Below are 12,974 nucleotides of genomic sequence, written 5' to 3' on the forward strand. Positions count from 1 at the left end.
TTGATTCAGGAGCAGTTTTAATTTAGCGAATCGGTCCCGTAATATCGCTAGATTTAAAATAGATTTTGTCACGAAAAAATTCAAAATCCGCTATGTGCTTGCGAAACCCTCTGAACCAACTACGTAAAAATAAATGTTTTATATATTGTGAGCAATTAAATGTCGAAGATAATTATTATAATGAACACTACAAATTTCAAAAAAAAAAAAAAAAAATCAAAATCACTCAATTAAACGTTAAAATGTTTACACATTGGATAGACTTGGCGCTTCTGTGGAAGAGTCAGACTCTGACTTAGACTGGAAGGCTTAGGGCTTGGTCTATTGTACTTTGTGTTGTTATATTAAGTATTCATTACTTTTTTCATGGCACATAAACTCATCACGAGTTGAACTTAAAACGAAAATACTAACTAAGATTCCAACTTTATAAAGTTCGTTTGAGCAAGTCCAGGGTACTGTAGTTAGACATTCAGAGGAATGTTTCGTGCAAAAATTACAAGATGAAATGCATTAATAAGCTTACAAATAATATTTTTCTATTAATATTTTTCCTATTAAAACTATGCAGGGTTATAAATTTTGCTTAATTTTAGATTTAAACTAAAATGACTTTATAAACTTGAACCCAAAATTTCATATTTCAGCACTATTATTCGAAATATCCCAGACAAGTTATTTTTTACCAATTTATCACATCAACGTAGTCATTAATTTTCATTTGAGTATCGAACTGACTTTTACGACGCGTTCGCGAAGAGAAGAAAAATATTAAAACAAAATTAACCTTATAATAAATGCATCATTAGTTGAAGTTTATTTATAGCACATGCAGGAGCACATGGACGATCTCATTAATCAAACTATTTGTGGGAATCTCACTCTCTCTGAACTAGTCAATTTAGATCACATCTCCTTAATTAAATTTATCGATTGAAGCTCTCGGAAACTTGATCACCTCCAGTAGTTAACTGATTAATTTGGAAGCATTTGTCTATTGCGAATGTTTCCAAATGATCGTAAGTTGATTTTTTTACTGGTATGAAGGGTTTTTTCGATATGCTCTCATTAGTTTCGTATTTATCTTTTGTGCTCAGAGGAACCGTTCTTAAACGTAAATTTTGAACATCTGTGATTCTTCTACCTCTATTTATTTTGAAAAACATATACCCAGGGAGAGACATAGCGGGCCCCTTGTCAGTTTTGTTGCCACCCCCCCTCCCCCCCAAAAAAAGAACAAAAATCACAACTGCTTACTATTAAACAGTTAACTCTATTTTAAGTGCCACAACTGCAAATACCAAAAGAGTAAATTTTACTTTATCTTTACGTTTTTGCTTATACGGAGATTCCCCCCCCCCTCTTTATTTCTTTCTTTTTCTTTCCTTCCTTTCCTTTCTTCCATTTTTTTCTTTTTTTGTTGGTTAGGGTCACCTCCCCACCCCCAAGGACCTGGCCCCTAGTTTCTGACTAGGTCGACATGGCCTCTCATAGGGCCTGAATTATTTTCCTTCCTAAAATAGTGAAGAGGACATCAACTTAAGATTTTCGGAAAATGGCAGTTCAGTATTTTTTTAAGTATTGATAATACGTTATTCTGGTTATTCTCTTTCTGTGATGAACTGTATAAGTTTTCTGTTCTACTTTTAAGACTCACATACTCGTAACAATAAAACATGTTAATACACTGTATGATGCAATAAGCGAAAGCGTAAGTTTTATTGCAATATTTAAAGTTAAAACATATGTATGAAACCAGTAAAAAACTTCTTATTTTCCTTTCAGTGAAATGCAGCCGAGTATGTTGGTTCGTTTGCTCAGAAAGCTAACAGTTGATGTCTCTGTACTCACTGAATATACTACTGTTGCATTAAGGGTATGTGGTTTTAAAACGTGATTGTTTAAGAACACAGTCAATGGAAAAAAATGGGAGATATTTTGTAAAATATTTTGTATTTTTAAAGTTGCTAAAGTTTTTAAGTTAATGAAGAAGCACTTTTATCAGTAAATAGTTTAATTTAGAATTGGTTATTTTTTTCCTAGTTGGATTAGCTATATTTATTTTCCTTTATTGCTTCTTCTTTTCTTTTTTTTTAAATTTTTTGCAGTAAAACGTAGCATGAAAATGTAACGGGGGAAATTTTCTCCTCTTTGTTGCGTAGCGTTTCAAACCGATAACTCTTTTAGTTTCACAAAACTAAAACAGTGTAAGATTCCTTGAATGAAACTGATTTGAAAAAAAAAAAAAAAAAAAAAAAAAACGCAGTAGGTGCAGGGCAATGACAAAAAAAATATTGTTTTTCAAAATTTAGCTATTTTCTATGATTTTGCGTTATACTAACCTACGTACTAGTTTTAAACGGGAAATGTTATGACATATTCTTTTGATGTATCTAATAGATAGTTTTTATATCTACATGTTACGTTTTTCAGCAAAAAGAAGAAATCATCATTACATTGAGTTTTACTACAATTTAATAACGGCATTCCTTCTATAATCAATTTTCAGTTCATCCCCTGTTTTTTAGCAAACAGCAATATTCATTTTCATATCATCAGTCCCCAGAGATGTTCGATGAGTTGGATAGAGGCAATTCTCAAGCTTTGATAGTTGTTCAGCTCAGTTTTCGAAACAAAAAACTGCGGAAATTGATTGGAAGATAATTTTATAATACATGAGTTAAAATTAGATTATTAATCATTACTTAATGAGTAAATGATTTCCTAATGATGAAATCGAAATTATTTTCCGAAATGTTCATTTCCTCAGGAAATAATTTTCCTTGGACAATTTCCAGTAATGACTTGAGTAAAATTCACTCATTTAAGAGAGGCCACACTAATCATTAACTTTTTAATAAAAATGTATTAGAATCATGCGCTGCTAAGCAATGAATTCGAACACAATTAAGAAAGCTCTACACCAGAAGTATGAAAATACATTAACTGGGTGATTTAGGTTCAAGTGAAAAAAATCAGATAGCGTTTTTTTTTTAATTATGAGCTTTTTCTCATAAATTTGAAAAGTATCGGAAATATTCTGACTCTTCATCAGAATAGAAAAAAACTAATAATCTAGTTTTAGGTAAAAAAGTAAATTTTAAAATGCAGACCACAGTGTACTAGGGGGGTGTCGCAAAAGTTCGTAAACACTTTCAAAAAATTGAAATTTTACTTGCCAAATAATAACGAGAACAACAAAAAATTTCCAAAATGCTAAAAATTCCATTTTTAGCAAATGTTTACGAACTTTTGGGACAACCTAATATTTTACTAATTACTTGACAGTGAAGCTGATATTTGCCATGTATTGTTAATTAAAATGTTATAACGGCTTTGATATTTTCAGAGAAACAAATGAATTGAGACATTCTGTATTTTAATAGAGTACAGATTTTTAAATTTAACTAATTTATGTGTAGTGTCGAAACTTGAAATATTTCTGTGAATGATCAATAGCTAAAATTCTTTTCATTTGGTATAATTTTAGTTTAAATTTCCTGTAATATAAAAGTTGCACTCAGGACATAAAAAATAATTATATATTTTAATTAAAATTGTCCATCGACAATTTTAATTAAAATATTTTTGTCTCACAACCCATTTATCAAGTATGGATTTCGGGTTACGAATCCTTAAAGTATTGAAGATGCAGAAATATGATTTGATGGACAAGCAATTCTATTTATTGATTGCAATTTTTTTTTTCCTTCTCGAATAATTCTTGCAGTCGCTAAGTAGAAATGTTGTTATTCTGTCACTAGCTGATGTATAAAGGATTTTTTTTTAATTTTTTACTTCAGCTGTTGACATTGCATTTTGAACGTTGTGGAAAGTATTATGGTGCTCCTGGAGGACAAGGTGCTTATGGTGCTTCATCTGAAGAGGAAAAGAGATTGACCATGATACTCTTCACAAACATCTTTGATTCTCTCGCAAAAATGGTATGTGCTTCCCTTTTCTCTTTGCAAAAAAGAGGAATTTTATATTAATTTCAAATTTTGAACGATTGATTTCAGAATTAATTTAATTTAAGATTTTGAATGGTATCCGAAAACAGTTAACAAAAACTGAAAGCGTGGATAAAATTGATTATGAAAAACATGAAGATAAAAGTAAAAACAAGGGCAGATCAAATGTGAACAAGTTTTTTTTTTAATTCATTGCATGAGCCAAAAAAATATATAGTTAAGAGATCTTTTTCTACATAGTGATGCACATTTTCTCCACACGGTTGACAAGTTACTGTTACCATCGTGACAGAAAAAAGAGAGATGTGAGCTGAGCCAGCTGCGCTCAAATTCTTCAACACTTGTATCATCATAAAACCGTTGTCCTTCTAGGTCTTGTTTGAGTGTGCCAAATAAATGGTAGTTGCAGGTCCATAAAGCTAGAGTGTCCCGAGGGGGGGGGGGTTCCAGAGATGTCTGATGAACCTGATGGGGTTCCTGCAATCCTCAAACTTTTCCGGACGTTAAAGTGGCAGTATGCGGCCTTGCATTTTCATAGAGAAGAATGACGTAACGATTTGATTTCCGGCGTCACTTGTTGCGTTATGCAACTTATATTGCATTCAAATGGCGGCAGTAATAGCCTGCATAAACTGTCCTTCTTCAATAATGTCATGAATGGCATCAATGTTGGCTGCAGTGATGTTTTACGTGGCCTCCTTTCATCAGGTTCGTTTCCTACAGTGTCTCCTCCTGGCGCAATGTTTTAGCCCACTCATATAGTACTCGAGTGTGCGAAAATGTTTCTTTCAAAGAATGCATAGAACTGTCTCAAAATTTTAGAAGGTTTTATGTGCCCTGTTTTGCAAGAAATTTTACAATGATGCATTTCGCAACAGACGCTTTCTCATTCATGGCGTACTGAGGTAGCCTAAATCTCCAACGTGCGTTCGAGCACTAAAACCTTTCTCTAGGCATCCCCACCAACAGACTTTCAAAGAAGCACCTCAGATTTATTACTAACAGTAGCTCTAGAGTTGAATTCTCGTTTGTATTTGATCTTGTTTGTACTATGATTTAACTCCCAAATTAGCCGTTTCTCATTCCTCATATTTTCTTACTCTTTTAACGGGTACCAACAAGCAATATGTTACGCAAAACTAACTTTTAATGATTTATTTCTTAACACTAATTTTTCACTTTTCTATTTCTTGGAAAATGTAAATCTTCAATATATAGAGGTACAATTAATATGAAGTTTTTTTCAGCAATAACATTCGATTCCCAACATATTTAGCTCAATTCAGATATAATAATTGTTTTTGAATTCCTTAAAAGTTTGTGTGTAAAATATCAATGCATAAAAATATTCAATTATTTTCTTATCTTTATGCCTCTCCAGACTATATAATTAGAATAAAACTTTAAAACTTAATCAATTAATATTGTTTTTTTCTCTGCAGGAATATGATCCTGAATTATTCAACAAATCCCTACCGTGCCTAACTGCAATTGCTTGTGCTCTACCACCTGATTACTCTTTGACACAAAGTGGAGACGATGAATGGTACAAACAATCTGGACCAACTGACGGACCTTACATGCCTGAACCTATTAATACAAATGCGTGAGTGTTTTGTTACATCATTCTTATTTTTTTCATCAATGTTCAACCATGGTTTCATAACACAAAATAGTTTCGTATGATAAAATGAACTTCAGTTTTAATTTGTAGCTCAAGCGATAATATCGCAACTGTAGCTGTTTGCTTAGGTCATGGCTCATATTTGCTTTAATGCTGGTTTAAGCCTCAGGTTTCAAACCTGCTTATTCTGTGCCATTGTGAAGTCTACGGGGGACCTTGTAGTGTAATGTGCTAAGATGGAGCGCAGTAGATTCTTTCTATTTTGAACCCTCTTGAGACCGAACAAGAGTGTTCAGATCATGTGAGTGTTCTTTATTTTATAAACTGGATAATTCATGTATATTCACCGGTACGGTCCAAACGTGTTTAGAATATTAGGGTGTTCACTTAGGGAGTGTTTAGATAGAGTCCACTGTATTTCAATCAGTGCGCAATTGCAGAACAGGGTAATTTTTGTCTCTTTTGCACTGTGTCAGAAACCAGCTTTAAACAGATATGTCATCGCAGCAGCAGAAAAACTAGAATTCCGATAATGATGCCTAAAAGTTTTCCGTGCAAGCCTGTTTATGGAGACTCAAGTTTTTTAAATAAGATCTTCATAGACAATCTCTCTTTTTTTTAAATGCAAATACTTATATGCTCTTTTTTTGCTGTATACTATGCAATATAATATTTTTATTTTGAAATTAAATTTTTATTACATTAATGAAAAATTTACTGGAATTTTTTTCTCTTTTTTTGTTTCTTATCTCATAGTGTTCAGTTGGCACCAGACCTTCCAAATGTGATTGTTAGATTCGCTGAGCACTACCATGACGCATGGGCAAGTCGGAAGGTAAGATTAATATTTTTATACTGAACGTATTACGTTGTAATTTTGCTTTTTTTCATACTGAAGCAATTACAAATGAAATAGTGAGTTATAGAAATTACACACTTAATGACACTCAATTTTATTAGCTAACACCCATTCCATCAACTATAAAACTGTGTTGTAGAAAATTAGTTAGTTGATTGTCAGTTAATTGAATTCTATAACTTTTATCTGCGGCCGATCTGTAGTACTATAATGCAGTCTTAAATGTACTAATTTTGTCTCGCTGTTGTTGTTGTTGTCGTTTCCCACAGCTGTGGGGAAGAGAGGAGTGCCATTACCTCACAAGGAGGGTGAACTTCTAACAACACAACATGCAGTACATCTCTTTTATTTATGCAGAGGAGAACACAAGAAAGATTAAAATCACAAGAGAGAGTAAAGAACGCTAGGGCATCCGTGGGAATTGAACCCAAAACCTTCGGCTAACAAAACAAGTGCTTTCACCACTCGGCTGTCTGGACCCATTTTTTGTCTTAAAATGTTAGATTTACAGCCAACTAATAACGAAAAGAGAAATTGCCATTTATGCGTGAAGTGTTTTTTCCTTTTTTTTTCATATTTCTAAAACTTCAGAGCACTCAATTAAAAGAACTGCAAATGATACAATTGCTAAATGTACTGAACGCCTGCCTTGTCTAGTGGTCAGAGAAGTCTGAATGCGATGGGCAGGTCCCGAGTTTGTATCCCGGTTCGGGCATGGATTGTACTTTCTCTCTTCGTAATCTTTTCTATATATGAATGTGTTGTTGTGCTGTAAATGGTTGCCTACCCTATAAACGGTTCCTTATGGCATGTGTGTACTGTGGAAGTCGGACTTCACACCGAATTATGGTACAGTTGGAAAAGTGAAGCAGTGCACCTCAAATTAGCCTAAATGACACACGACAACAACAGCAAAACGTACGGAAATAAAACAGTACTTCACAAATGAATAGGGTGAATATCTGAATAATGTATTAATGTTGTTACCAATATATAAACTGTCAGATTTCCGCCATATTCTGGCCAAAATAAGAATAAGCTGTAATAACCATTTTCCTGATCACTATGTACTCCAATGACTTCAAAAATAATATTTTTATGATAGTTTTACATGACTGCACCAATAGTTATAAAATTTATTTGGGATTTTAAAATTGTTTTGTTTTGATTATACACACAAAAATATCAGCACGGTTTGTCTTTTGAAAAGATTGATTTCCATGATAGTGGAAGAAATAATACGTAGATATTTACTATTCTAACTCCTTGTTAAACTAATAAGTAAACTTATGACTTACGCATTTCTATTTGAGTGATTGCATTATATCTAATTAAATCTCTCTTGGCCTTTATTAGATGTATTTTCATCTGTAAGATTATTTCTTAATACTGAAAGGAAATCTTTGTAACTCCGAAGCAGGTGTCTACAATTAAATTTCTATTTGTATATTCTAAACGCCGTTTTAATGTTTATAATTTTTTATGACGAAGTAGGCGTTTTTATAGTGAAAACTTTACTGTCATGACGCTCTTTTGAAAAACTAAGCCTTACATTGTAATCTTGTTGATAAAATAAGGATGTTTATGGATAATACTTTTTTTAAATATGTACTATGCACTCTTTATTCAAGAATATATACAACATTTTTCAATCATGTTTTTAATCACGCCTGTAAAATAACTGACATGCTTGTTACTGACACTTGTTTGAGTAATACCTTTTTTTCCATTCTAGATGGGTAATAGTTGGGTGTATGGAGATTATTGGAGTGATGAACGAAAATTACATCCTCGACTTAAGCCATACAGTTTACTAGGAGATTGGGTAATATTTTTTTTTTGTGACGAGATATGATTGCTGTTACAATTAAAATATTATGCAATAAATAATTCAGTTTGTTTTCTTAGAACTCGGAAATTTTCATGGTGTTTGCTTGAATTTGCTTTGTGACAATACAGTGGCTCCCAAAAGTGTTCGTAAGCTTTGAATTTTTTTAGTAAAACCAAAATAAGGCGAAACTGAATTCGAATATGAAGTCCAATATAGTTTCACGTTATTCCTATGTCATTCTAAATAAAAACCCAGTAGTTTTTTTCAAAATATTGACGGATCTTCTTTTTAAAATGGGTCAAAAAAAGAAGAGACAGAGAAGTAATACGCCACAAAAGTCATCGTACACTCCAATATTTTAGAATAAATTCATGATTAAAATTATCATATGTCGTTTTTTTATTATTTTTGCATTGCGTTGACCATTAAAAGTCATTTGGCTTTAATTTTTTTGTTTATTTATTTCTTAATATTGTGCTTATTACCTTAAAATGACTGGTATTCGTAAAAAGCCAGACACCATTCGAAATTTGAATTTTTTCCTCACAGTAGCGATAAATTGGTTTGAAATGTCTCTAGATTAGTTCATTTGTTCCATTCTATAGTAAATAGCTTGATAAAATGCTTTAAAGAAAAGAATCGGACAGAAAACAAGGTAAGAAAAGTTGACAAAGCGAGATCGGAGATTTACAGTTAAAAAATTTAAGAAAAATACACATTTGAGTGCTGTAAATTTTCTGCAGAGTTAAATAAAAATTCTACGTTTAATTTTCACCTAAAATTGTTCTCCAAGTTCTCTAAATAGCTGGATTAAATGGGACCTCTTCCTGCAGAAATTTTCTTGGCGAAAAACAGAAAGCTTTCGCTTTTTCGTCGCAAAATCAATGATAAATAAGCTCAAAATGTTTTGGAATTACGTCTTACTTACAGATAAAAATGAATTCAACATTTTTGGTTAAATTGTTGTATGTAAATAAGAAAAATAAATTAGGAACTTTATCTTAAGAACTTAGTTTGACCAGTTAATCAAACCGTGACGGTGTACTCGCGTGAGAGTGCATATCAGCATCAAGACTTGATAGTTTGGAATTATTTGATGAAATAACGAATTATGCTGTTCATTTAAATATTTCAAAAACCAATTTTAAACTCTTAGTCAAAAATTGGGTTATCGGAAACAACTTTGTTTTTTTATCAAGATAACGAGAAAAAGCACACGGTTTTCAACGTTTGCGTCTAGTACCTCAAAAATTGTCCTAAAGTTTAGAAAATACCCCTTAAATCCCCCGATTTGAACTTAATGTAACATATTTAGAGATATCTGGAGGCTAGATTACGGAAATACGCCTTTGAAACGAAAAAAAGAGCTAGAAACAGTAAGACTCAAAGTGTTGTTGAGCACTTACTCCGAAATTAAGCAAAAAAAGAAAGAAAAAAGAACGAAATCTATTCCCACAGACGTTTAAAATGTGTTGTTGATACTGCATAATATTCTACTAAATAAAAATTTAATAAAAATTTAGATTATTCAATACTATATAGACATTTTTCAAAGTGTACGAAGACTTTTGTGACATAAAATTTCCGGCACTTTTTGGTTTTTGACTTTTTTTAAAATTTAGTTTTAATATTTTTTAAAAACATTTCATGTAGTTTTGTTGAGAATTGATCATAGATCTTTTACTTAAATATCTATTCGGAAATATTAATTCTACCCAATGAATAGGGTCCTATTTCATTGATAGTCGTAGGTGTACGAACACTTTTGGTAGCCACTGTACGTCTGTCTTTTACAAGCGATAATTATGCAAATGTCTATATTCTTCCAATTCTTATATCAAATAATTATTCAGATTGCTTCAAAAGTGTATTCAGTATGAATACTTTTGCCCTTTACGATACAAATTATAGGTTAAAAACAATTTCAGAACGATAAAAAAGCATAGAGTATTTTATATTCTGTCGTTTTCATATGACTATACTGATTTACCTTTATTTGAACTTATTGTTTGTTCAATTATTTGGTATTTGGTTTTTTAACTGTAGGAACAAAAGTGATTAGAAAATAAAAAAAAAGTTTGTTTTTGTTAAAGCTATTTTCTATAGAAATAATTCTTAAAGAGAATAAAACATTAGTAACCAATTTCATTTTGCTTACGTCTTTTAACCTAATTAGTTTCAAATTACTAAAGTGCTTACAAAATTTTGTTGTATTTGAATTCTGATTTATAATGCATTCAAGTTTTCAAAACTCAAAAAAAAAAAAAAAAAACCTCAAAACAAAACGGTTTATTTCAAAACTAATGCTTAACGTGTCTTTGCTCTGCAACCGCCCTCCTCTAACATTAGTTTTATTTCTATAGTTCAATTGTATTTTTTCCCCCACAGAAACTGTGTTTTCCCTCCTATTATTCTAATAACTCAGCTGTTTCAAAAGCAAATTCTCTTTTTAGCCCTTCTTTTATTATTTAAAGTGGGAAGCTGGGGTAAGGTATCAGACTTTGTAAGATTTTTTAAGTCATTAAAATATGCTTCTAAATTGCAGGAGAAAGAAAGATACGAAGAGCCAATTCGAGAATCTTTGAAAGCACTTTTAGCCCTTGGATGGAAGCTTGACATGGGGGAAGCAGGTCGCAGCTCTCTGCCTAGAACTTCTAAGCAAGTAAGACCCTCTTTCCATGTGTAGCTGTGTACAAATTTAGTTTAATATAGAAAAGAAAACTGTATGTTATGTTTGCCTCGATGCTAACCAGGGATCCACATGAATTGTGTATGAAAAAACAGACAGCAAACGAAAGAGCTACCTATAAGTAAAACTTTTTTCTTTTGATACATAAATTATTTGCCCTCGTCTCCCCGTTATCAAGACAGAAGGCCTTAATGTCGGCCGAAAATTTAAGAAAAGTTTGAAAATTCAAAGACTTGGTCAGAAATGGAAGGAACATCACAACTTCACAGTATGAATGTGGCAAGATCATTGACAAGAGATAAAATGGAGGGAGCGAAGACTTTCATAGGTGAAGCAAAACCCCAAGTCACGAGGTAGATTTTAAAGCAAAACATTGGAAGAAATCAGGTTTATTTCGTTAATTTCACGCAAAATGTGTCATCCATTCGTCGTTGTTGAACCACGTGACTTGGGGTCTTTGTCTCAGCTTTTGCTTAGCCAATTATTGGACTTGCTCTCTTCCTTTACTAATTTCTGCTCTAAGGGCAGGACATCCATCTTCAAAGCGCATGGAAGATGTCTTTCATTTCTCACCGAAACTTGCTTAATTTGGCGTCCATTCTTCAAATTTCTGCAGACTGCAAGACATCATATTTCGATAACGGAGGGAAAATAATGTATACGTCCAAAACTATATTTTACCATGCTCTATCTATTGCTTCTGATTTCGATCTTTTTCCATTGTGATACTATCGTATTGTTTCAAGAAAAAAAAAGGTAATTTGCTCTTATTATTTTATAACTCAAATTTTCAAGTGAAAGTGAAACTTTTCTCTTATTTTACAGGCAGAATCCCCTCATACATACACTCCTCAACCTGTGGATATGACCAACCTCACACTCACCAAAGAGATGCAGGTATGTTTTACAAAATACGTAGTTTAAGTTATTTGATATAGTTATGTTTTATTTCCCCATTTGATGAGAGTGCAAATAAAAAACAAATAAAACTAATGTATAATCTTGCAATCAATTCAACAGCATAATCAATTAGAAAAAATCAGTATTTGTAAATAATATTGAATGTACTAAAACGTAGTTAGTATTTTTCTTTTTAAGTTTCCCTATATGATAAAACCTACGCACGTGATTTTATGGATAGATTTGTTAATTTAGTTTTGAAAAGATTTAATAGAAATGTCCATGAAATCATATTATTAACTTACATAAAAAGTAGTCGAAAACTTTGTACTGCATAGTGAATAAAATATGACAACGTATATAAAGTACAAATTTAGAATGAAAAAAGGTTAAAAAACCAGCAAACAGCTGTTTCGGCACTCTAAAATACAAGTGCCATCATCAGTGCAATTAAAAACGAAGACAGGTTCAACCCGACAAAAACACAGTCGAGGCGAACAATGATGATGAACAATTGTTCACCTCGACTGTGTTTTCGTCGGGTTGAACCTGTCTTCGTTTTTAATTGCACTGATGATGGCACTTGTATTTTAGAGTGCCGAAACAGCTGTTTGCTGGTTTTTTAACCTTTTTTCATTCTAAATTTGTACTTTATATACGTTGTCATATTTTATTCAATATTATTAACTTGCTTAATCTACAAGGGTCGTTAGGAAACTAAGTCTCGTTTTGAAATAAAAAAGAAGAAGTGGAGATACAGCGAATAAATTTATTCCACAAAAATGTAACACCCTTTCATTATTTTTCGACATAGCTCCAGTGATTTTATATGCATTTGTCATAGTGCGGCACAAGTTTCCTCGTACCCTCTTCGTAGAATGTGCCACCTGTGTAATAAATCATGAGGTGACATGTTCTTTCATCTCATCATCGTTGTTGTACAGGGTGGGGCGCGTTAACTTTCTTTTTTAAAGGGAAATTAAAAAACATTACATAAATAAAAATTCTTTATTATTATCTCCACATAGTGGGAGATAATGCTTTACAGCGTTAAGAAAACCATATCTTGTAAGTGTTGCCATCGACTGTCAATACGCTAA

General features: G+C 32.2%; 1 protein-coding gene across 1 annotated transcript in view; it reads left to right on the forward strand.

Annotated features, from left to right (window-relative positions):
- LOC129219096 (ryanodine receptor-like) overlaps positions 1–12,974 on the forward strand; it is a 295,024-nt gene that overhangs the window by 159,663 nt on the left and 122,387 nt on the right. The window contains 7 exon segments of the mRNA XM_054853416.1: positions 1,786–1,876; positions 3,804–3,944; positions 5,414–5,577; positions 6,352–6,430; positions 8,190–8,279; positions 10,831–10,947; positions 11,800–11,871. Coding sequence (XP_054709391.1) covers positions 1,786–1,876; positions 3,804–3,944; positions 5,414–5,577; positions 6,352–6,430; positions 8,190–8,279; positions 10,831–10,947; positions 11,800–11,871 — 754 coding nt within the window.

This window comes from Uloborus diversus, chromosome 3 (genome assembly GCF_026930045.1).
Source record: "Uloborus diversus isolate 005 chromosome 3, Udiv.v.3.1, whole genome shotgun sequence".
In the NCBI taxonomy this organism is placed as follows: Eukaryota; Metazoa; Arthropoda; class Arachnida; order Araneae; family Uloboridae; genus Uloborus; species Uloborus diversus.